General features: G+C 69.2%; 4 protein-coding genes and 1 long non-coding RNA gene across 5 annotated transcripts; 4 read left to right on the top strand and 1 right to left on the bottom strand.

Moving 5' to 3' along the window:
* The first annotated feature begins 2,036 nt into the window (after positions 1 to 2,036).
* LOC135310763 (protein YIF1B-like) lies at positions 2,037 to 4,033 on the top strand. The gene is made up of 6 exons (XM_064439723.1): positions 2,037 to 2,316; positions 2,417 to 2,853; positions 3,167 to 3,245; positions 3,366 to 3,423; positions 3,556 to 3,711; positions 3,802 to 4,033. The coding sequence occupies exons 1-6, from the start codon at positions 2,052 to 2,054 to the stop codon at positions 4,031 to 4,033; spliced, it is 1,227 nt and encodes a 408-aa protein (XP_064295793.1). The 5' UTR covers positions 2,037 to 2,051.
* Positions 4,034 to 4,723: 690 nt separating this feature from the next.
* LOC135310753 (uncharacterized) lies at positions 4,724 to 7,088 on the top strand. Its single transcript, XR_010370801.1, has 4 exons — positions 4,724 to 4,857; positions 5,607 to 5,906; positions 6,801 to 6,869; positions 6,965 to 7,088. It is a non-coding gene; the product is annotated as an uncharacterized LOC135310753 (long non-coding RNA).
* A 3,873-nt stretch (positions 7,089 to 10,961) lies between these two features.
* Positions 10,962 to 12,833, bottom strand: LOC135310762 (potassium channel subfamily K member 6-like). Its single transcript, XM_064439722.1, has 3 exons — positions 12,653 to 12,833; positions 11,274 to 11,669; positions 10,962 to 11,167 (listed from the first exon to the last, which is right to left on the bottom strand). Exons 1-3 carry the CDS (start codon positions 12,831 to 12,833, stop codon positions 10,983 to 10,985), a joined length of 762 nt encoding a protein of 253 aa, XP_064295792.1. The 3' UTR covers positions 10,962 to 10,982.
* A 2,625-nt stretch (positions 12,834 to 15,458) lies between these two features.
* Positions 15,459 to 17,170, top strand: LOC135310752 (protein YIF1B-like). The gene is made up of 5 exons (XM_064439712.1): positions 15,459 to 15,733; positions 15,834 to 16,273; positions 16,586 to 16,664; positions 16,785 to 16,842; positions 16,974 to 17,170. The coding sequence occupies exons 1-5, from the start codon at positions 15,469 to 15,471 to the stop codon at positions 17,131 to 17,133; spliced, it is 1,002 nt and encodes a 333-aa protein (XP_064295782.1). The 5' UTR covers positions 15,459 to 15,468; the 3' UTR covers positions 17,134 to 17,170.
* A 50-nt stretch (positions 17,171 to 17,220) lies between these two features.
* On the top strand, positions 17,221 to 22,794 carry LOC135310761 (latent-transforming growth factor beta-binding protein 4-like; the record flags this gene model as incomplete). The annotated part of the gene is made up of 8 exons (XM_064439720.1): positions 17,221 to 17,285; positions 18,298 to 18,488; positions 19,238 to 19,537; positions 20,395 to 20,463; positions 20,559 to 20,687; positions 21,323 to 21,469; positions 21,566 to 21,718; positions 22,349 to 22,794. Coding segments are annotated over exons 1-8 (1,500 nt in total), but the record flags the coding sequence as incomplete, so codon positions are not given.
* Positions 22,795 to 24,364: the final 1,570 nt, after the last annotated feature.

Below are 24,364 nucleotides of genomic sequence, written 5' to 3'. Positions count from 1 at the left end.
AACTGGGGAGACCAGTAACGGGGGGTAACTGGGGAGACCAGTAACGGGGGGGTAACTGGGGTGACCAGTAACGGGGGGTAACTGGGGAGACCAGTAACGGGGGGGTAACTGGGGTGACCAGTAACGGGGGGTAACTGGGGAGACCAGTAACGGGGGTGTGCAACTGGGGTGACCAGTAACGGGGGGGTAACTGGGGTGACCAGTAACGGGGGGTAACTGGGGTGACCAGTAACGGGGGCAACTGGGGTGACCAGTAACGGGGGGGCAACTGGGGAGTCCAGTAACGGGGGGGTGCAACTGGGGTGACCAGTAACGGGGGCAACTGGGGTGACCAGTAACGGGTGGTAACTGGGGAGACCAGTAACGGGGGCAACTGGGGTGACCAGTAACGGGTGGTAACTGGGGAGACCAGTAACGGGGGGGTGCAACTGGGGTGACCAGTAACGGGGGGTAACTGGGGTGACCAGTAACGGGGGCAACTGGGGTGACCAGTAACGGGGGGGCAACTGGGGAGACCAGTAACGGGGGGGTGCAACTGGGGTGACCAGTAACAGGGGGCAACTGGGGAGACCAGTAACGGGGGGTGCAACTGGGGTGACCAGTGACGGGGAGCAACTGGGGTGACCAGTAACGGGGGTAACTGGGAACTTGGGGAGCAACTGGGGTGGCTGGTACTGGGGGACAACTGGGAAATTGGGGTCCTAGTGGGGTGCCCAGTACCGGGGTGCAACTGGGGTGGCTGGTCAGCAGGTCCCAGGCCAAGGTGGGCCCCCCCCGGGACGGACGGACAGATGGGGTGTCTGTTTGTCCGTCCCCCCCCGTATCAGTCACGGGACCGTCACGCGCTCCCACGGGACCCGCGGGTTCCTGCCGTGGCCACCCTGGTGACGTCTGCGGGGGGGGGGGGCACGGGGGTGACACCCACGGGGGGGCACAGATGGGGGGACACACGAGGGTGACACCCACGGGGGGTCCCGCCGGGGGGGCGATGGGGATGTGGCAGACCCCGCCTGGCCCCCCTGGGGCTCCGTGGGGTGCAGGGACGGGGACGATGACACAGGGGGACACCAGGGACCCCCCCCAGGGCCTGCCCTGGGACACCGTGGCTGTGGGGACACCGTGGGGTCCTCGTGGTCATGGGGACACCATGGCCAGGCCCGTGGCCGTGACACCCTGGCCATGGGGACACCCATGGGGACACCCTGGGGATGCCCCAGTCACCACAGACACCCCCATGGCCCTGGGGACACCCTGGGGACACCATGGCCACCACGACCAGCCCCATGGTCCTGGGGACATCCCTGGGGACACCCCGGGGACATCCCTGGGTTCACCCCTGGGGACACCCTGGGGACACCATGGCCACCACAGCCAGCCCCATGGCTGTGACACCGCGGCCCTGGGGACACCCTGGGGACACCATGGCCACCGTGACCAGCCCATGGCTGTGACACCATGGCCCTGGGGACACCCTGGGGACACCATGGCCACCACAGCCAGCCCCATGGCTGTGACACCATGGCCCTGGGGACACCCTGGGGACATCATGGCCACCATGACCAGCCCATGGCTGTGACACCATGGCCCTGGGGACACCCTGGGGACACCATGGCCACCATGACCAGCCCATGGCTGTGACACCATGGCCCTGGGGACACCCTGGGGACACCATGGCCACCACAGCCAGCCCCATGGCTGTGACACCATGGCCCTGGGGACACCCTGGGGACACCATGGCCACCACAGCCAGCCCCATGGCTGTGACACCATGGCCCTGGGGACACCCTGGGGACACCATGGCCACCACGACCAGCCCATGGCTGTGACACCGTGGCCCTGGGGACACCCTGGGGACACCATGGCCACCGTGACCAGCCCCATGGCTGTGACACCATGGCCCTGGGGACACCCTGGGGACACCATGGCCACCACAGCCAGCCCCATGGCTGTGACACCATGGCCCTGGGGACACCCTGGGGACACCATGGCCACCACAGCCAGCCCCATGGCTGTGACACCGCGGCTCTGGGGACACCGCGGTCCCCGTGGCCATGACACCAGGCCCCGCCCGGGCCTCCTCCGTCGCCATGGCAACACCAGGCCGGGCAGGCGACGCCATCTTAAGACCGGGCACAGCGGCCTCGTCTCCTCCCCCTTTCCAGCCCCCTCGCTTCCGGTCACCTGCCAATCATTCGGGCGGCGCGCCAGCGACTTCCGGCGAGGTGGCCAATCGTGGCGGCGGCTGCGGGGAGCCACGTGACGCGGAAGCGGAAGTAGGAGACGTGGAGATGGAGCCGGACGGGGCGACACGGCACCGTGCGCGCGGCGCGGCGCGTAGCGATCGGTGCCGGCCCCGGTCCCGCCGCCGCTCCCCCCCACCCGCCCTCACCCCTCCTCTCCCCTCCTCTCCCCGCAGCCCCCAAACGCCGGTTACCGGCCACGGCGCCTCGTATGGCGGATCCACACCCTCTCTTCGGTGATACCAGCGCGGCGGGGGGCGGCGGGGCCCAACCGGGCCGGGGTTACGGGGCTCCCCCGGCCGCCGCCGCCGCCTCCCGGGACCCACCGGCCGCGGCCTTCCTGGGCGAGCCGGTGTCCAGCCTGGCCATGGCCTACGGGAGCAGCTTGGCCAGCCAGGGCCGCGACATCATGGACCGTAACGTGAGTGGGGGGGGGACGCGACACGGGGGGGCTCCGTGGCCGGTTACCGGGACCCCTCACGGCCCTTTAACTCTCCGCCGCCTGTTGCTCGACCGGTTCATCCCCGTGGGGCGGCTGAAGTATTATTTCGCCGTGGACACCGCGTACGTGGGGAGGAAACTGGGGCTTCTCATCTTTCCCTTCGCGCATCAGGTGAGGGGGGGCCCCGGTATCGGGGGCGGGGGGGGGTGTCCGGTGTCGGGGGTCTTCTATGGGGTTGGAGGGTGGGGGTCTGGGGGGCCGGTTTTGGGGATTTGGGGGTCGGGGGGGCCGGTATTGGGGGTTTGGGGTGTGCTATGGGAGCCTGGGGGGCTCCTACTGGAGTAGGGGGGCTGGTATTGCGGGTCGGGGGGGCAGTATTGGGGCGTGGGGGGCCGGTATGGGGGTTTTGGGGTGCAGTACTGGGGGGGCTGGGGGTCTGGTATTGGGCGCGGGGGGGTCCCTAACAGTGTGTCTCCCCCCCCAGGACTGGCAGGTGCGGTACCAGCAGGACACCCCCGTCGCCCCCCGCTTCGACGTCAACGCCCCCGATCTCTACATCCCAAGTACGTCCCGCCCCCCCAGCCCCCCATTTCCCTCCCGGGGGACCCCCATTTCCCCCCCCAGCCCCCCATTTCCCCCCCGGGGGACCCCCCCCAATGACATCCCCGTGTCCCCCCCCGCAGCGATGGCCTTCATCACCTACATCCTCGTCGCCTGCTTGGTGCTGGGCACCCAAAACAGGTCAGGCCCTTCTCCCCGCCCTGGGGTGGCAGCCGGGGGGGGGCGGGTCCCTACCCTAAAAACGAAGGGTGGGGGGTGCAGGCAAGGCTGTGGGGCACCCCCCACCCAATTTGGGGCGCGGCCCCCCCCCAGGTTCTCCCCCGACAGCCTGGGCTTGCAGGCGAGCTCGGCGCTGGCCTGGCTCATCGTGGAGGTTCTGGCCATCCTCCTCAGCCTCTACCTCCTCGCCGTCAACACCAGCCTCACCACCATCGACCTCATCGCCTTCGTCGGCTACAAATATGTGGGGTGAGAGGGTTGGTTTTTTTAGGGGGGGTGGGTTAGAAAAAGGGGGGGGGGTTTGCACCCCAATAATCCCCCCCCCCTTGTTCCCGGCAGGATGAATCTGGGCCTCATCGCCGGGCTCGTTTTCGGCCGCAGCGGTTACTACGTGGTGCTGAGCTGGTGCTGCCTCAGCATTTTCGTGTTTATGGTAAAAACTAGAGCGAAAAAGGGGGAAAAAAAGGGCGGGGGGGGCTGTGTGGTTTTTGGGGGGGGGGGCACGCCCCCACTTGGGGTGGGGGTGGGACAGCGGGGAGCCCCTCCCCAGTGTCACAGCGGCTGTGTTTAGGGGTGCAGAGTCCATTGGGGCGCTGGTCCCCGAGAGGCCACCGTCGGTCCCCGAGAGGCCCCCCCGCCCCCGAGGTCATTGTGGTGCCACGACCCACGCAGGGGCTGCTGGCCCCCCTCCCCACCGTGCCCCCCCGCGAGGGGCCAGGCCCAGGTATGGGGGGTTTTGGGGCAGGGGGGTGGGGGGGGGTGGGTGTCTCAGCGGGTGGGGGCGGGGCGGGGTGTGCACACGCGTGTGGTCGCACGGAAGGCTGAGTGCGTGTGGGGGGTGCAAGCACGCGCCGCGGCGTGTCGGCATGCCATGATGCACGCGCGCGGTTGCACGCCTGCACGCGACGGTGCACGCGCGCGGTTGCACGCCTGCGCTGTGCGCAGAGGGGCCGGGGGGCGCAGAGGGGCCGGGGGGCACAAAGGGGCTGGAGGGTGCAGGGGAGCCGTGGGGTGCGGGGGGTCCGTGGGGCGCAGGGGTTCCATGGGTCGCGGGGGGTCCGTGGGGCACGGGGTGTCCGTGGGTTGGGGGGAGGGGGGGAGGGCGCAGCCCCCCACTGCCCCATCGCACAGCAGAGCAGAGAGCCCGGAGCCCCGCGCCGGGGCGGGGTGTTGCGGGTATTTGGGGTGTTGCGGGGGGGGCGGGGGGCGTGTGTGTCACCCCCGGGGGACCCCCCCCTCCCCAACCCCCCCCCCGTTTGTGCCCCACAGACGCGGACGAGTGCTCCAACGGGACGCTGTGCGGGGCTCACGCCGCCTGCCGCAACCTGCCGGGCTCCTTCCAGTGCGTCTGCGACCCCGGCTACGAGAGCGCCCGCCACGGCCACGGCTGCGTGGGTGCGGGCGGGTCCTGGGGGGCGGGGGGTGTAAAATGTGCTCATCTGATTCGTGTCAATATGGAGCAATGCTAGAGTCACACGGGGAAGTGTGACCCTCTAGCATCTGACCGGTCTGTTGGTGCTGGTGTAACCGAGGGCCGGACAATTGACTTGTTACCTGTCTGAGTGGTTGCAGTGTTGACTGGCGGTTTGGGTTGATGGTGAAGACAAAAGCGCGACCCAAAATTGATCAGATAACTGGGGGGGCTGGCGCCTGAGATGGTGCTTGGGCCGGTCGGGAGGGCGTCCTCCTCAAAAAGATACAATTCAGTTGACCTTCAGGGACTAACAGCGGAGGCACCCTGCTGCAAAGGGGGGTGACCAAAAAGACTTGCCCCCCACACCCGTAAAGAGCACGCGGGCTAATCTACATGGCAAGCGTGGCTAATTTAACTACGGCTGCCCAACGGCAAGTGGGATGCTCATCACTGACCAGTGAGCGTAAACTTAGGCGTGTTTTTACTAATTGTTATTAATTAAGTAACTGAATATAAACCCTGTAATTTTGTATGACGGGATGCGCGTTAGGCGGAAGGATCCCCCGTGCATCCAGCGCTGCTTGCTTGTCTCTACTCAATAAATTGTACACTTTGATTGAAATGCCGTTGAAGGCTAAATTAATTATAACGGGGGGGGACCCCCAAAAACCCGCCCCCGCCCCCCAAAAAAGAGAAAAAATTAACAGAAACCCCCGATGCGTTTTTGGAGATGTGGACGAGTGCGAGACGCTGCGGGGCGTCTGCGGGGCCGAACGGTGCGAGAACGTGGAAGGCTCCTTCCTCTGCCTCTGCCCCGACACCCGCGACGAGTTCGACCCCGTGCCGGGGCGATGCGTGACCCCCCCGGCCCCCCAAAGCCCGCCGCGGGCCCCCCCCGAAGGCGCCGCCTGCTTCAGCAGGGCTTGCGGGGTGCTGGCACCCAACGTCAGCCGGGAGCGCTGCTGCTGCAGCCTGGGCTGGGCGTGGGGCACCCACTGCCCCGCGCGGCCCTGCCCGACCCCCGGCACCGGTACGGGACCCCCCCGCGCCCCCGCCCCGCACCCAGCCGGCCCCTCCGCGGGGCGGCCCCCGCGCCTCCGGGGGGTTCGGCCCTATGTATGGGTGCGCGGGGGGGGGGTCCCGGGCGTGGTTGGGGGGTGCATGGGAGAGTTTGGGGGGCACGGGCAGGGTTGGGGGGCATGGGCAGGGATTGGGGTGCTTGGGCAGGGTTGGGGGGCACGGGCAGGGATTGGGGTGCTCGGGCAGGGTTGGGGGTGCTTGGGCAGGGTTGGGGGGCACGGGCAGGGTTGGGGTGCTTGGGCAGGGTTGGGGGGCACGGGCAGGGATTGGGGTGCTTGGGCGGGGATTGGGGTGCTCGGGCAGGGTTGGGGGTGCTTGGGCAGGGTTGGGGGGCACGGGCAGGGATTGGGGTGCTCGGGCAGGGTTGGGGGTGCTTGGGCAGGGTTGGGGGGCACGGGCAGGATTGGAGGGCACGGGCAGGGTTGGGGGCTAGGGCAGGGTTGGGGGGTACGGGCAGGGTTTGGGGTGCTCGGGCAGGGTTGGGGGTCACGGGCAGGGTTTGGGGTGCTCGGGCAGGGATTGGGGGGCACGGGCAGGGATTGGGGTGCTTGGGCGGGGATTGGGGTGCTCGGGCAGGGATTGGGGTGCTCGGGCAGGGATTGGGGTGCACAGTGGGGGTCAGGGTGCCCCGAGAGGGTTTGGGTTGCACGGCGGGGGTCGGGGGCCCCCGGCAGGGTATGGGGTGCATGGGCAGGGTATGGGGTGCATGGGCAGGGGTCGGGGTGCCCCGGCAGGGTTTGGGGTGCCCCTTGATGGCTTGGGGTGCACGGCGGGGGTCGGGGGCCGCCGGCAGGGTTCGGGGGGGCCCCGGCAGGACCCCCGTCGCTGACGCCCCCCACCCCAGAGGCCCACCTCGCCATCTGCCCGCACGGGCAGGGCCGCACCGCCGAGGGTCCCCAGGGCTCGCCGGCAGGTGAGTGCTGCCCGCCGCGGCCCCCCCGCGCCCGCCGGGGTCCCCCCGGGGCCCCCCGTCCCGCGGGGCCCCCCTGACGCCCCCCGTGCCCCCAGACGTGGACGAGTGCCAGCTCTTCGGGCCCCAGCTCTGCCGGGGGGGGGTTTGCCTCAACGCCGCCCCCGGCTTCAGCTGCTACTGCCCCAGCGGCTACTACTACGAGCAGGAGCACCTGCAGTGCGTGGGTGAGCCCCTGCCTGCCCCTGCCTGCCCCTGCCTGCCCCTGAGCCCCTGCCTGCCCCTGAGCCCCTGCCTGCCCCTGCCTGCCCCTGCCTGCCCCTGCCTGCCCCTGAGCCCCTGCCTGCCCCTGAGCCCCTGCCTGCCCCTGCCTGCCCCTGAGCCCCTGCCTGCCCCTGAGCCCCTGCCTGCCCCTGAGCCCCTGCCTGCCCCTGCCTGCCCCTGAGCCCCTGCCTGCCCCTGAGCCCCTGCCTGCCCCTGAGCCCCTGCCTGCCCCTGCCTGCCCCTGCCTGCCCCTGCCTGCCCCTGAGCCCCTGCCTGCCCCTGAGCCCCTGCCTGCCCCTGCCTGCCCCTGAGCCCCTGCCTGCCCCTGAGCCCCTGCCTGCCCCTGCCTGCCCCTGCCTGCCCCTGCCTGCCCCTGAGCCCCTGCCTGTCCCTGCCTGCCCCTGCCTGCCCCTGCCTGCCCCTGAGCCCCTGAGCCCCTGCCTGCCCCTGCCTGCCCCTGCCTGCCCCTGCCTGCCCCTGCCTGCCCCTGAGCCCCTGCCTGCCCCTGAGCCCCTGCCTGCCCCTGCCTGCCCCTGAGCCCCGGCCTGACTGTGCCCCCCTCCCTCCCCCCCGAAACAGATGCTGCGCAGGCGGTGTGTTGGCAGGAGGTGGGGGTCGACCTGGTGTGCGGCAGACCCCGGCTGGACAGGCAGGTCACCTACACCGAGTGCTGCTGCCTGTACGGGCAGGCCTGGGGCATGGACTGCGCCCTCTGCCCCGCCCGCCACTCAGGTGACCCCCCCCGCACCCCAGAACCCCCCCCACCCCCATACTGGTGGGTGCCGGGGTGGCATCCCCCTCCCTGCAGTGTGGGACCCCCCCCGCCCAGCAGCTCTGTGATGGGAGACCCTCCTGCAGCCCCATTGACCCCATGGGAATGGGGGGCGTGAGGATGGGGGGGACCCCTCGTAGCCCCCCCCAATTATTGAGGCCCCCCTGTATCCCCACAGCCCCTCAATGATGGGGGGGGGTCCCTTGTAGCCCCTCAGTGATGGGGGGACCCCTCGTAGCCCCCCCAATTATTGAGGCCCCCCTGTATCCCCACATCCCCTCAATGATGGGGGGGACCCCTCGTAGCCCCCCCAATTATTGAGGCCCCCTGTATCCCCACAGCCCCTCAATGATGGGGGGGGCCCCTTGTAGCCCCTCAGTGATGGGGGGACCCCTTGTAGCCCCCCAATAACGGGCCCCCTTTGCATCCCTACAGCCCCACAAGGATGGGGGGGGAAGTTTTCCCTTGTAGCCCCCCCTGGTTATTGGAGGGGGGGGGTCCCAGGTGATGGAGAACCCCCATCCCCCCCGCAGCCTGCATCGGGGGGGGGTCCCCCAAAACCACCTTCTCCTTTTACCCCCCCCCCGATGACTTCGAGTTCCTCTGCAACGTGCTGCGCCCCCCCAGCTACGGCCCCCCCCGCGCCCCCCCTTCCTACGAATACGCCCCCGACTTCGCCCCCCCTTACGGCCTCCCTTACGGCCCCGACGTTTTCGGGGGGCCCCGCGTGCCCCCCCCGGCTCTCCGTTCCGACTACGACCCTTACGGTTTCGGGGGGCTGGCGGGGGGTTACGACCCCCGGGGGGACGCTCTCTACGCCCCCCCCCGCTATGAAGGCGAGGATTTCGAGGACCCCCGGCGCCCCCTCGCCCACCGACCCCGGGGACCCCGCTACGAGCCCCCCGACCCCCCCCCCGGCTCCCCCTGGTCCTACCAACCCCACGGGACGGGGGGGTTCAGCGAGGAGGAGGAGGAGGAGGAGGAGGAGGAGGAGGAGGAGGAGGAGGAGGAGGAGGATGCCGGTGAGTTTTCGGGGCGCGGGGGGGGGGGTGAAGGGGGCGACCCCCCGCCCTGACGCCCCCTCCCCGCCGCAGGGGGGGCGGAGGAGTGCGGGGTGCTCAGCGGGTGCCACCACGGGCGCTGCGTGCGGGTGCCCGACGGCTTCACCTGCGACTGCGACGCGGGGTATCGGCTGGACCCCGCCCGGCTGGACTGCGTCGGTGAGACCCCCGCCCCCGGACCCCCGCCCCCGGACCCCCCCCCAGCACCCTGACACCCCACCCCGCACCCGGACCCCCCCTCACCACCCTGATACCCCGCACCTGCACCCGTACCCCCCCCCCCCAGCACCCTGACCCCTTCCCCTGCCCCCAGACCCCCTCCCTTGCCCCCAGCCCCCCTCCCCAGCACCTCGACCCCCTCCCCTGCCCCCAGCCCCCCTCCCCAGCCCCCCTCCTCTGCCCCCAGTCCCCCTCCCCAGCCCCAAACCCCCTTCCCCAGCCCTCCCCCTCCCCATACCCCCCCACCCCACACCCATAACACCCCCCCACGACCCCCCCCCAGACATCGACGAGTGCTCGCAGGCCCCCCTGTGCCTGCCCGGCCGCTGCCTGAACACCCCCGGCTCCTTCCGCTGCCTGTGCCCCCCCGGGCACGCGCCGGCGCTGCCCCCCCCCCGCTGCCTGCCCGCGCCCCCCCCGCGCCTGAGGACCCCCGCCTCTATTTATTGTCTCTGTATATATATATATATATATATATATATATATATGATCCGGGGGGGGGGGGGAGGGGGCGGGGGGGCATCCTGCCCCCCTCCCGGACCACTGCGGGGGCACCCATGGGTGCTCAGTGGCACCCAGCTGTGTGTCGCGCCCCCCCCCCGCCCCGCCACCCCACTGGGGTGCCGTGGTAATGCATCCCCCCCACCCCCGGGGGGGCGGCGTGGTTTGGGGACCCCCCCCCACCTACTTTTACAGAATAAAGGTTTTCTATAAAATCAGGGTGCCTGGGCGGGGGGTGTCTTTAGCCCCTCCCCTCCATTTTTGGGGGTATTTGGGTGCCCCCAGGACCGCCCCCCCCCCCCAAAGGGTGTTGGACCCAGTGGGGTTGTCTCATGCGGCACTGGTGCCCCCTGTCGGGACTAGGACCCCCCCTCCTTGGGATTAGGACCCCCCCCTTAGAATTTAGACCCCCTCCAATGGGACTGGGACCCCCCCCCCAGCCCTGGGACCCCCCCCCATGGGCTTGGGACCCCCCTCAACACTGGGACCCCCCCCATGGGATTAGGGACCCCCCTGATGGGTTTACGACCCGCCCTGGCACTGGAGACCCCCCCTTTAAGATGGGGACCCCCCCCATGGCCTTCGGACCCCCCCATGGGATTGGGACCCGCCTTGGCACTAGGACGCCCCTCATGGCCTTGAGACCCCCCCATGGGTTTAGGGACCCCCCCCCCAGCACTGAGACACCCCATCATAGAATTGGGCCCCCCACCTCAGTCTGGCCCCCCCAAATACCACCCCACGCCCCTCCCACCCCCCCAAAAATGGGTGGTCGCCATCGGAAACCGGACCCCTGGGTCCTTCCCTCCCCCCCCCCCCCAAAGAAAAGCCAACCATTGGGTGACGCCAACGTGCTTTGGGCGCCCTTTTAATGCCCCCCCAGCCCCACCCCATGGTGCCCCCCGGTGCCCCCCAGTGTCGTGTGGGGCCTCGTGGGGCCTCGCGGTGCCCCCCAGTGCCCCCCCAGTGCCCCCCAGTGTCCCCCAGTGTCTCGTGGGGCCTCGCGGTGTCCCCCAGTGTCCCCCCAGTGCCCCCCAGTGTCTTGCAGGCCTTCGTGGGGCCTCATGGCGTCCCCCAGTGACCCCCAGTGTCTTGCGAGCCCTCGTTGGGCCTCACGGTGTCCCCCAGTGCCCCCCAGTGTCCCCCAGTGCCCCCCAGTGTATCATGGGGCCTTGTGGTGCCCCCCGGTGCCCCCCAGTGCCCCCCGGTGCCTCGCGGTGCCCCCCGGGTGCCTTGCGGTGCCTCGCGGTGCCCCCCCCCCACCCCATCAGTGGGGGGGGCGGGGGGGTACCTTCGGTCCTACCCGTTGACCGCCCCCCGGCCCCGAACCGCTTTCAGCCCGTCCCTCGCCCCCTCCAACAACGCGGCGCCTTCTCCGGCGCCGGCAGCCGGCGGCGACACGCCGGCGACGCCGTGGAGCTCGGCCAACCGCCGGAAGGCTTGAGCCAACAGCAAGACGCCCACCAAGCCCAAGAGCAGGTACGCTGGCGGCGGGGTGGGGGCGGCGGGTGGCAAGGGGTCAGCCTCGACGCCCCGTCGGAAGGGTTTGTGGGGGTGGGGGTGACGGGGGCGCCCCAAAACTCCGCTCACCGGCTACGGCGATTTGGTAGAGTTGCCTCAACGGGTGACCCGGTCGCTCGGCCGGGACGAGGTCCCCCAAGCCGATGGTGCAAAGGGAGATGACGCAAAAGTAGACGGCGTCCAAGTAGGTCCAGTCGCCTTCGGCGAGGTAGAAGCCGGCGGCGGGGAGAAGCACCAGCCCCCCCAAAACCAGCCCCGCCGTCGCCAGGCAGTGGGCGCGGGCGGCCCCCCGCCGGCTGTAACCCCAACGCGCCTGGAGGTACAACCGGGGGCGGTCGACCAAAGGACCCGTCAAGCGTCCCACCGCCGCCGTCAACGTCAGCATGGTGGCGGGGACGCCCACCGCGGCGTAGGCGGCGCAGAAGGCTCTGCCCCCCGCCGAGAGGGGGGCCACCGAGCCGTACCCTGGGGGGCGGGGGGTGGGGGGGGGGTGGTTTGAAGTGGGGTGACACCTTTCAACCTGCTGGACCCCAATGCCCAGGCTAGGCTTGGGGGTTGGGGGCGTTCTGGGGTGAATGGGGGGGGATGGGGTGTAAGGGGAGGGATGGGGTGCGGGGGGGGTGCTGGGGATTTGGGGGGTTCTGGGGTGAAGGGGGATTGTGGGGGTCCTGGGGATCAGGGGGTCCTGGGGGTCCTGGGGTGCGGAGGGGGGGTCCTGGGGGTTTGGGGGTTCTGGGGATCAGGGGCTGCACGGGGTTCCTGGGGTGCAGAGGGGGGTCGTGGGGATTTGGGGGTTGTGGGGTGAAGGGGGACTCGTAGGGGTCATAGGGATTTTGGGGGTCCTGGGGATCAGGGGGTGCATGTGGGTCCTGGGGTGCGGGGGGGGTCCTGGGGATTTGGGGGGTCCTGCGGTGAAGGGGGACTCGTGGGGGTTGTGGGGATTTTGGGGTTCTGGGGATCAGGGGGTCCATGTGGGTCCTGGGGTGCAGAGGGGGGGTCCTGGGGATTTGGGGGGTCCTGGGGGTCCTGGGGATTTGGGGGGTTCTGGGGATGAGGGGGTCTATGGGGGTCCTGGGGTGCAGAGGGGGGTCGTGGGGATTTGGGGGTCCTGGGGTGAAGGGGGACTCGTAGGGGTCATAGGGATTTTGGGGGTCCTGGGGATCAGGGGGTTCTGGGGGTCCTGGGGTGCGGGGGGGTCCTGGGGATTTGGGGGGTCCTGGGGATCAGGGGTTGCATGTGGGTCCTGGGGTACATGGGGTGCAGGGGGGTGGTTTGGGGTGCAGGGGGCAGTCCTGGGGTGTAGGGGGGGGTTTGGGGTGTGGGGTGGGGTTCTGGGGATCAGGAGGTGCACGGGGGTCCTGGGGTGCAGAGGGGAGTCCTGGGGGGGTCCCAGACCTCCGGGGGGTCCCGGGGGGGTCCCGGGGCGGGGGGGGGGGGCCCGGCCTTACCCACGGTGGTGAGGAGGGTGGTGACGAAGAGGAGGGCGGTGGCGAGGTCCCACTCAGAGGCGCTGGGGGTCCCGGGGTTTCGGGGGGTCCCGGGGCTCCCCTCCAGCGCCCGCAGCCCCAGCGCGCCCAGGAGCAGCAGCCCCGCGTAGGCGACGGCCACCAGCACCGCACCGCGCCCCATGGCCCCCCCCGCGCCCCACACCGCGGCCTCTGGGCGCCCCCCGCGCCCCTCACCGCAGCCTCAGCCCCCCCCCGCGCCCCTCAGCCCCCCCCCCGCGCCCCTCACCGCGGCCTCAGCGCCCCCCGCGCCCCTCAGCGCCCCCCCGCGCCCCTCAGCCCCCCCCGCGCCCCTCAGCCCCCCCGCGCCCCTCACCGCGGCCTCAGCCCCCCCCGCGCCCCTCACCGCAGCCTCTGGGCGCAGCGGGACCCGCCCCGGGGGGGCGGCACCGGGAGGGGGGGTGGGCAAGGCGGCGCCCCCGCCCCCGCCGGGAAATGGGGGGCAACTGGGGTGACCAGTAACGGGGGGGTAACTGGGGTGACCAGTAACGGGGGGTAACTGGGGAGACCAGTAACGGGGGTTAACTGGGGTGACCAGTAACGGGGGGTAACTGGGGAGACCAGTAACGGGGGGGTGCAACTGGGGTGACCAGTAACGGGGGGTAACTGGGGAAACCAGTAACGGGGGGGGTAACTGGGGAGACCAGTAACAGGGGTAACTGGGGTGACCAGTAATGGGGGGTAACTGGGGAGACCAGTAACGGGGGGGTAACTGGGGAGACCAGTAACGGGGGTAACTGGGGAGACCAGTAACGGGGGGGTAACTGGGGTGACCAGTAACGGGGGGTAACTGGGGAGACCAGTAACGGGGGGGTAACTGGGGTGACCAGTAACGGGGGGTAACTGGGGAGACCAGTAACGGGGGTGTGCAACTGGGGTGACCAGTAACGGGGGGGTAACTGGGGTGACCAGTAACGGGGGGTAACTGGGGTGACCAGTAACGGGGGCAACTGGGGTGACCAGTAACGGGGGGGCAACTGGGGAGTCCAGTAACGGGGGGGTGCAACTGGGGTGACCAGTAACGGGGGCAACTGGGGTGACCAGTAACGGGTGGTAACTGGGGAGACCAGTAACGGGGGCAACTGGGGTGACCAGTAACGGGTGGTAACTGGGGAGAGCAGTAACGGGGGGGTGCAACTGGGGTGACCAGTAACGGGGGGTAACTGGGGTGACCAGTAACGGGGGCAACTGGGGTGACCAGTAACGGGGGGGCAACTGGGGAGACCAGTAACGGGGGGGTGCAACTGGGGTGACCAGTAACAGGGGGCAACTGGGGAGACCAGTAACGGGGGGTGCAACTGGGGTGACCAGTAACGGGGAGCAACTGGGGTGACCAGTAACGGGGGTAACTGGGAACTTGGGGAGCAACTGGGGTGGCTGGTACTGGGGGACAACTGGGAAATTGGGGTCCTAGTGGGGTGCCCAGTACCGGGGTGCAACTGGGGTGGCTGGTCAGCAGGTCCCAGGCCAAGGTGGGCCCCCCCCGGGACGGACGGACAGATGGGGTGTCTGTTTGTCCGTCCCCCCCCGTATCAGTCACGGGACCGTCACGCGCTCCCACGGGACCCGCGGGTTCCTGCCGTGGCCACCCTGGTGACGTCTGCGGGGGGGGGGGCACGGGGGTGACACCCACGGGGGGGCACAGATGGGGGGACACACGAGGGTGACACCCACGGGGGGTCCCGCCGGGGGGGCGATGGGGATGTGGCAGACCCCGCCTGGCCCCCCTGGGGCTCCGTGGGGTGCAGGGACGGGGACGATGACACAGGGGGACACCAGGGACCCCCCCCAGGGCCTGCCCTGGGACACCGTGGCTGTGGGGACACCGTGGGGTCCTCGTGGTCATGGGGACACCATGGCCAGGCCCGTGGCCGTGACACCCTGGCCATGGGGACACCCATGGGGACACCCTGGGGATGCCCCAGTCACCACAGACACCCCCATGGCCCTGGGGACACCCTGGGGACACCATGGCCACCACGACCAGCCCCATGGTCCTGGGGACATCCCTGGGGACACCCCGGGGACATCCCTGGGTTCACCCCTGGGGACACCCTGGGGACACCATGGCCACCACAGCCAGCCCCATGGCTGTGACACCGCGGCCCTGGGGACACCCTGGGGACACCATGGCCACCACAGCCAGCCCCATGGCTGTGACACCACGGCCCTGGGGACACCCTGGGGACACCATGGCCACCGTGACCAGCCCATGGCTGTGACACCATGGCCCTGGGGACACCCTGGGGACACCATGGCCACCACAGCCAGCCCCATGGCTGTGACACCATGGCCCTGGGGACACCCTGGGGACATCATGGCCACCATGACCAGCCCATGGCTGTGACACCATGGCCCTGGGGACACCCTGGGGACACCATGGCCACCATGACCAGCCCATGGCTGTGACACCATGGCCCTGGGGACACCCTGGGGACACCATGGCCACCACAGCCAGCCCCATGGCTGTGACACCATGGCCCTGGGGACACCCTGGGGACACCATGGCCACCCCAGCCAGCCCCATGGCTGTGACACCATGGCCCTGGGGACACCCTGGGGACACCATGGCCACCACGACCAGCCCATGGCTGTGACACCGTGGCCCTGGGGACACCCTGGGGACACCATGGCCACCACAGCCAGCCCCATGGCTGTGACACCATGGCCCTGGGGACACCCTGGGGACACCATGGCCACCACAGCCAGCCCCATGGCTGTGACACCGCGGCTCTGGGGACACCGCGGTCCCCGTGGCCATGACACCAGGCCCCGCCCGGGCCTCCTCCGTCGCCATGGCAACACCAGGCCGGGCAGGCGACGCCATCTTAAGACCGGGCACAGCGGCCTCGTCTCCTCCCCCTTTCCAGCCCCCTCGCTTCCGGTCACCTGCCAATCATTCGGGCGGCGCGCCAGCGACTTCCGGCGAGGTGGCCAATCGTGGCGGCGGCTGCGGGGAGCCACGTGACGCGGAAGCGGAAGTAGGAGACGTGGAGATGGAGCCGGACGGGGCGACACGGCACCGTGCGCGCGGCGCGGCGCGTAGCGATCGGTGCCGGCCCCGGTCCCGCCGCCGCTCCCCCCCACCCGCCCTCACCCCTCCTCTCCCCTCCTCTCCCCGCAGCCCCCAAACGCCGGTTACCGGCCACGGCGCCTCGTATGGCGGATCCGCACCCTCTCTTCGGTGATACCAGCGCGGCGGGGGGCGGCGGGGCCCAACCGGGCCGGGGTTACGGGGCTCCCCCGGCCGCCGCCGCCGCCTCCTCCCCGTACCCACCGGCCGCGGCCTTCCTGGGCGAGCCGGTGTCCAGCCTGGCCATGGCCTACGGGAGCAGCTTGGCCAGCCAGGGCCGCGACATCATGGACCGTAACGTGAGTGGGGGGGGGACGCGACACGGGGGGGCTCCGTGGCCGGTTACCGGGACCCCTCACGGCCCTTTAACTCTCCGCCGCCTGTTGCTCGACCGGTTCATCCCCGTGGGGCGGCTGAAGTATTATTTCGCCGTGGACACCGCGTACGTGGGGAGGAAACTGGGGATTCTCATCTTTCCCTTCGCGCATCAGGTGAGGGGGGGCCCCGGTATCGGGGGCGGGGGGGGGGTCCGGTGTCGGGGGTCTTCTATGGGGTTGGAGGGTGGGGGTCTGGGGGGCCGGTTTTGGGGATTTGGGGGTCGGGGGGGCCGGTATTGGGGGTTTGGGGTGTGCTATGGGAGCCTGGGGGGCTCCTACTGGAGTAGGGGGGCTGGTATTGCGGGTCGGGGGGGCAGTATTGGGGCGTGGGGGGCCGGTATGGGGGTTTTGGGGTGCAGTACTGGGGGGGCTGGGGGTCTGGTATTGGGCGCGGGGGGGTCCCTAACAGTGTGTCTCCCCCCCCAGGACTGGCAGGTGCGGTACCAGCAGGACACCCCCGTCGCCCCCCGCTTCGACGTCAACGCCCCCGATCTCTACATCCCAAGTACGTCCCGCCCCCCCAGCCCCCCATTTCCCTCCCGGGGGACCCCCATTTCCCCCCCCAGCCCCCCATTTCCCCCCCGGGGGACCCCCCCCAATGACATCCCCGTGTCCCCCCCCGCAGCGATGGCCTTCATCACCTACATCCTCGTCGCCTGCTTGGTGCTGGGCACCCAAAACAGGTCAGGCCCTTCTCCCCGCCCTGGGGCAGCCGGGGGGTGGGCGGGTCCCTACCCTAAAAACGAAGGGTGGGGGGTGCAGGCAAGGTTGTGGGGCACCCCCCACCCAATTTGGGGCGCGGCCCCCCCCCCAGGTTCTCCCCCGACAGCCTGGGCTTGCAGGCGAGCTCGGCGCTGGCCTGGCTCATCGTGGAGGTTCTGGCCATCCTCCTCAGCCTCTACCTCCTCGCCGTCAACACCAGCCTCACCACCATCGACCTCATCGCCTTCATCGGCTACAAATATGTGGGGTGAGAGGGTTGGTTTTTTTAGGGGGGGTGGGTTAGAAAAAGGGGGGGGGGTTTGCACCCCAATAATCCCCCCCCCCTTGTTCCCGGCAGGATGAATCTGGGCCTCATCGCCGGGCTCGTTTTCGGCCGCAGCGGTTACTACGTGGTGCTGAGCTGGTGCTGCCTCAGCATTTTCGTGTTTATGGTAAAAAATAGAGTGAAAAAGGGGGAAAAAAAGGGCGGGGGGGGCTGTGTGGTTTTTGGGGGGGGGGGCACGCCCCCACTTGGGGTGGGGGTGGGACAGCGGGGAGCCCCTCCCCAGTGTCACAGCGGCTGTGTTTAGGGGTGCAGAGTCCATTGGGGCGCTGGTCCCCGAGAGGCCACCGTCGGTCCCCGAGAGGCCCCCCCGCCCCCGAGGTCATTGTGGCGCCACGACCCACGCAGGGGCTGCTGGCCCCCCTCCCCACCGTGCCCCCCCGCGAGGGGCCAGGCCCAGGTATGGGGGGGTTTTGGGGCAGGGGGGTGGGGGCGGGGCGGGGTGTGCACACGCGTGTGGTCGCACGGAAGGCTGAGTGCGTGTGGGGGTGCAAGCACGCGCCGCGGCGTGTCGGCATGCCATGATGCACGCGTGCGGTTGCACGCCTGCACGCGACGGTGCACGCGCGCGGTTGCACGCCTGTGCTGTGCGCAGAGGGGCCGGGGGGCACAAAGGGGCTGGAGGTTGCAGGGGGGCGCGGGGGGGCAGGGGGCCGAGGGTCTCAAGGGAGCCGGGGGGCACAAAGGGGCCGGGGGGTGCAGGGGTCGAGGGTCGTAGAGGGGCCGGGGGGTGCAAAGGCGCCGGGGGGCGTGGAGGGGCCGGGGGGTGCAAAGGCGCCGGGGGCACAGGGGAGACGGGGGGCGCAGAGGGGCCGGGGGGGCAGGGGGCCGAGGGTCTCAAGGGAGCCAGGGGGCGCGGAGGGGCCGGGGGGCGCAGGGGGGTCCTTGGGGCGCGGGGCGTCCATGGGGCGTCCATGGGACGCGGGGGGTCCGTGGGGCACGGGGTGTCCGTGGGTCGGGGGGAGGGGGGGAGGGCGCAGCCCCCCACTGCCCCATCGCACAGCAGAGCAGAGAGCCCGGAGCCCCGCGCCGGGGCGGGGTGTTGCGGGTATTTGGGGTGTTGCGGGTATTTGGGGTGTTGCGGGGGGGGCAGGGGGCGTGTGTGTCACCCCCGGGGGACCCCCCCCTCCCCAACCCCCCCCCGTTTGTGCCCCACAGACGCGGACGAGTGCTCCAACGGGACGCTGTGCGGGGCTCACGCCGCCTGCCGCAACCTGCCGGGCTCCTTCCAGTGCGTCTGCGACCCCGGCTACGAGAGCGCCCGCCACGGCCACGGCTGCGTGGGTGCGGGCGGGTCCTGGGGGGCGGGGGGTGTAAAATGTGCTCATCTGATTCGTGTCAATATGGAGCAATGCTAGAGTCACACGGGGAAGTGTGACCCTCTAGCATCTGACCGGTCTGTTGGTGCTGGTGTAACCGAGGGCCGGACAATTGACTTGTTACCTGTCTGAGTGGTTGCAGTGTTGACTGGCGGTTTGGGTTGATGGTGAAGACAAAAGCGCGACCCAAAATTGATCAGATAACTGGGGGGGCTGGCGCCTGAGATGGTGCTTGGGCCGGTCGGGAGGGCGTCCTCCTCAAAAAGATACAATTCAGTTGACCTTCAGGGACTAACAGCGGAGGCACCCTGCTGCAAAGGGGGGTGACCAAAAAGACTTGCCCCCCACACCCGTAAAGAGCACGCGGGCTAATCTACATGGCAAGCGTGGCTAATTTAACTACGGCTGCCCAACGGCAAGTGGGATGCTCATCACTGACCAGTGAGCGTAAACTTAGGCGTGTTTTTACTAATTGTTATTAATTAAGTAACTGAATATAAACCCTGTAATTTTGTATGACGGGATGCGCGTTAGGCGGAAGGATCCCCCGTGCATCCAGCGCTGCTTGCTTGTCTCTACTCAATAAATTGTACACTTTGATTGAAATGCCGTTGAAGGCTAAATTAATTATAACGGGGGGGGACCCCCAAAATCCCGCCCCCGCCCCCCAAAAAAGAGAAAAAATTAACAGAAACCCCCGATGCGTTTTTGGAGATGTGGACGAGTGCGAGACGCTGCGGGGCGTCTGCGGGGCCGAACGGTGCGAGAACGTGGAAGGCTCCTTCCTCTGCCTCTGCCCCGACACCCGCGACGAGTTCGACCCCGTGCCGGGGCGATGCGTGACCCCCCCGGCCCCCCAAAACCCGCCGCGGGCCCCCCCCGAAGGCGCCGCCTGCTTCAGCAGGGCTTGCGGGGTGCTGGCACCCAACGTCAGCCGGGAGCGCTGCTGCTGCAGCCTGGGCTGGGCGTGGGGCACCCACTGCCCCGCGCGGCCCTGCCCGACCCCCGGCACCGGTACGGGACCCCCCTGCGCCCCCGCCCCGCACCCAGCCGGCCCCTCCGCGGGGCGGCCCCCGCGCCTCCGGGGGGTTCGGCCCTATGTATGGGTGCGCGGGGGGGGGGGTCCCGGGCGTGGTTGGGGGGTGCATGGGAGAGTTTGGGGGGCACGGGCAGGGTTGGGGGGCATGGGCAGGGATTGGGGGGCACGGGCAGGGTTGGGGGGCACGGGCAGGGATTGGGGTGCTCGGGCAGGGTTGGGGGTGCTTGGGCAGGGTTGGGGGGCACGGGCAGGATTGGAGGGCACGGGCAGGGTTGGGGGCTCGGGCAGGGTTGGGGGGTACGGGCAGGGTTTGGGGTGCTCGGGCAGGGTTGGGGGTCACGGGCAGGGTTTGGGGTGCTCGGGCAGGGATTGGGGGGCACGGGCAGGGATTGGGGTGCTTGGGCGGGGATTGGGGTGCTCGGGTGGGGATTGGGGTGCTCGGGCAGGGATTGGTGTGCACAGTGGGGGTCAGGGTGCCCCGAGAGGGTTTGGGGTGCACGGCGGGGGTCGGGGGCCCCCGGCAGGGTATGGGGTGCATGGGCAGGGGTCAGGGTGCCCCAGCAGGGTTTGGGGTGCCCATTAAGGGTATGGGGTGCACGGCGGGGGTCGTGGTGCCCCTTGATGGCTTGGGGTGCACGGCGGGGGTCGGGGGCCCCCGGCAGGGTATGGGGTGCATGGGCAGGGTATGGGGTGCATGGGCAGGGGTCGGGGTGCCCCGGCAGGGTTTGGGGTGCCCCTTGATGGCTTGGGGTGCACGGCGGGGGTCGGGGGCCGCCGGCAGGGTTCGGGGGGGCCCCGGCAGGACCCCCGTCGCTGACGCCCCCCACCCCAGAGGCCCACCTCGCCATCTGCCCGCACGGGCAGGGCCGCACCGCCGAGGGTCCCCAGGGCTCGCCGGCAGGTGAGTGCTGCCCGCCGCGGCCCCCCCGCGCCCGCCGGGGTCCCCCCGGGGCCCCCCGTCCCGCGGGGCCCCCCTGACGCCCCCCGTGCCCCCAGACGTGGACGAGTGCCAGCTCTTCGGGCCCCAGCTCTGCCGGGGGGGGGGTTGCCTCAACGCCGCCCCCGGCTTCAGCTGCTACTGCCCCAGCGGCTACTACTACGAGCAGGAGCACCTGCAGTGCGTGGGTGAGCCCCTGCCTGCCCCTGCCTGCCCCTGCCTGCCCCTGCCTGCCCCTGCCTGCCCCTGAGCCCCTGAGCCCCTGCCTGCCCCTGAGCCCCTGCCTGCCCCTGCCTGCCCCTGCCTGCCCCTGCCTGCCCCTGAGCCCCTGCCTGCCCCTGCCTGCCCCTGCCTGCCCCTGCCTGCCCCTGAGCCCCTGCCTGCCCCTGCCTGCCCCTGCCTGCCCCTGCCTGCCCCTGCCTGCCCCTGCCTGCCCCTGAGCCCCTGCCTGCCCCTGCCTGCCCCTGAGCCCCTGAGCCCCTGCCTGCCCCTGCCTGCCCCTGAGCCCCTGCCTGCCCCTGCCTGCCCCTGAGCCCCTGAGCCCCTGAGCCCCTGCCTGCCCCTGCCTGCCCCTGCCTGCCCCTGAGCCCCTGCCTGCCCCTGCCTGCCCCTGCCTGCCCCTGCCTGCCCCTGCCTGCCCCTGAGCCCCTGCCTGCCCCTGAGCCCCTGAGCCCCTGCCTGCCCCTGAGCCCCTGCCTGCCCCTGCCTGCCCCTGCCTGCCCCTGCCTGCCCCTGAGCCCCTGCCTGCCCCCCGACCCCTGCCTGCCCCCCGACCCCCTGCCTGCCCCCCGACCCCTGCCTGCCCCTGACCGCTGCCCCCCAGATAACGACGAGTGTGGGGCGGAGGATGCCGAGCCCTGCGTGGGGGGTCGCTGCGTCAACACGGTGGGCTCCTACTACTGCTCGTGCCCCCCGCCCCTGGTCCTGGACGGCTCCCAGCGCCGCTGCGTCGCCAACGACACCCACCGGGGTGAGGCTGCCACCCACGGGGTGGGCTTTGGGGGGGGTGGGGGGGTGTCTGTGGGACCCGGCCTGACTGTGCCCCCCTCCCTCCCCCCCGAAACAGATGCTGCGCAGGCGGTGTGTTGGCAGGAGGTGGGGGTCGACCTGGTGTGCGGCAGACCCCGGCTGGACAGGCAGGTCACCTACACCGAGTGCTGCTGCCTGTACGGGCAGGCCTGGGGCATGGACTGCGCCCTCTGCCCCGCCCGCCACTCAGGTGACCCCCCCCGCACCCCAGAACCCCCCCCACCCCCATACTGGTGGGTGCCGGGGTGGCATCCCCCTCCCTGCAGTGTGGGACCCCCCCCGCCCAGCAGCTCTGTGATGGGAGACCTTCCTGCAGCCCCATTGACCCCATGGGAATGGGGGGCGTGAGGATGGGGGGGACCCCTCGTAGCCCCCCCCAATTATTGAGGCCCCCCTGTATCCCCACAGCCCCTCAATGATGGGGGGGGGTCCCTTGTAGCCCCTCAGTGATGGGGGGGACCCCTCGTAGCCCCCCCAATTATTGAGGCCCCCCTGTATCCCCACATCCCCTCAATGATGGGGGGGACCCCTCGTAGCCCCCCCAATTATTGAGGCCCCCTGTATCCCCACAGCCCCTCAATGATGGGGGGGGGCCCCTTGTAGCCCCTCAGTGATGGGGGGACCCCTTGTAGCCCCCCAATAACGGGCCCCCTTTGCATCCCTACAGCCCCACAAGGATGGGGGGGGAAGTTTTCCCTTGTAGCCCCCCCCGGTTATTGGAGGGGGGGGGTCCCAGGTGATGGAGAACCCCCATCCCCCCCGCAGCCTGCATCGGGGGGGGGTCCCCCAAAACCACCTTCTCCTTTTACCCCCCCCCCAGATGACTTCGAGTTCCTCTGCAACGTGCTGCGCCCCCCCAGCTACGGCCCCCCCCGCGCCCCCCCTTCCTACGAATACGCTCCCGACTTCGCCCCCCCTTACGGCCTCCCTTACGGCCCTGACGTTTTCGGGGGGCCCCGCGTGCCCCCCCCGGCTCTCCGTTCCGACTACGACCCTTACGGTTTCGGGGGGCTGGCGGGGGGTTACGACCCCCGGGGGGACGCTCTCTACGCCCCCCCCCGCTATGAAGGCGAGGATTTCGAGGACCCCCGGCGCCCCCTCGCCCACCGACCCCGGGGACCCCGCTACGAGCCCCCCGACCCCCCCCCCGGCTCCCCCTGGTCCTACCAACCCCACGGGACGGGGGGGTTCAGCGAGGAGGAGGAGGAGGAGGAGGAGGAGGAGGAGGAGGAGGAGGAGGAGGATGCTGGTGAGTTTTCGGGGCGCGGGGGGGGGGTGAAGGGGGCGACCCCCCGCCCTGACGCCCCCTCCCCGCCGCAGGGGGGGCGGAGGAGTGCGGGGTGCTCAGCGGGTGCCACCACGGGCGCTGCGTGCGGGTGCCCGACGGCTTCACCTGCGACTGCGACGCGGGGTATCGGCTGGACCCCGCCCGGCTGGACTGCGTCGGTGAGACCCCCGCCCCCGGACCCCCGCCCCCGGATCCACCCCCAGTGTGAGAAACTGAACTAAGGTATTGTTTATTAAGACTTATGTTAAGCTCAATGTAAAGCATGCGAAGAATACCTCCCAGGCGTGCTTATGCAAGATAACCATCAGATGTCCAAACTTACCGACAGACATAGGACAAGCAACCCCATATCACCAGGAAGCAGGAAACGACCCCCTAACAACAACTGAAGCATGCGAAGAGCACCTCCACTATCTCATTGAACATGGAAGTAAAGATGTATAAAGAGAGACTGTTTGAACTGCTCAGTGCGGCAGTTGGCGGAGCGCAGACTCCCCTGCCGTCCAGCGCTGTATTTGCTCATATTCTACTTGCTACAATTAATAAAATTCTAATTGGATTCTGATCCATTCTGGTCTCAATTTATGACAATTTGGTGCCGTGACTCGGATAAGGAACGGTGAGCTTCTGTCCTCCGGGGAGGCGCCCCGCGGCAATCCGCGGCCCCGCGACCGACAGCTTACCTCAACCTTACCGACGAACCTAAATTCTAGAATGATGAGCAAAGGGGAAACCGGTAAAATCCCATAAAAATTCTGTGCACGGGAGTCCGGACGAAGACGCAGGGTGCGTAAGTATATGGCGAATTTGTTCGCGGGTTTGCCGTTCGGGCGGGATTGGGTTTCCTGGAATATAACAAGTGAGAGGTTCGCTATATTGAACCAGGCGAGTGCGGACCCTTAAGTACTGCGTTTCCCATCTCCCGCGAGGGACTGGGCCAGGAACAAGGGGAACGAGTGAGTGTATGTTTGTGGATATTCCAGAAGATGGGGGCGAAGGGCAGCAAGCCTTCGACTCCCATGGGAAGGGTACCCACTGTACCTAAGAATACCCCTCTGGCATATATCCTAGACAATTGGAGATATTTCCCTGGAACCCTAGGGAGAGATAAACAGAAAATGATAGAATATTGTACTAGGATATGGGGAGGGAAGAAGATTTCTAAAGATGTCGTTTGGCCAGTCTATGGGTCAGAAAAAGACTGGGTCAGACAACAATTAAACCTCTGGGTTAACAATAAAAAACCCCTTAACCCGGAAGAGAGTCAGTATGCGGAAGCGTGGCTAGAAAGACCGAGAGCTAGACTTTATCCACTGAATGAAGTAAAAACTGAACAAAAGAAAAAGAAGGAAGAGTTAGATGAAACCCTTCTAACCCCCCCTCCTTACATTCCTCCTCCTGCTCCCACAGCCCCTCCAGAGGTCCCCAGAGCGCCCACCCCCCCACCAGAATCGGAACAAGGGTCTCCCCCTCCTCCTAGACGCATGACTAGGAGTCAAAAAGGGGCAGCTCAGATGTATCCTCTAAGGGAAATGCCCATGGGGGGAC

Source organism: Phalacrocorax carbo, assembly GCF_963921805.1.
Source record: "Phalacrocorax carbo chromosome 31 unlocalized genomic scaffold, bPhaCar2.1 SUPER_31_unloc_1, whole genome shotgun sequence".
Classification (NCBI taxonomy): domain Eukaryota; kingdom Metazoa; phylum Chordata; class Aves; order Suliformes; family Phalacrocoracidae; genus Phalacrocorax; species Phalacrocorax carbo.
This window is presented reverse-complemented; position numbering and strand designations above follow the sequence as displayed.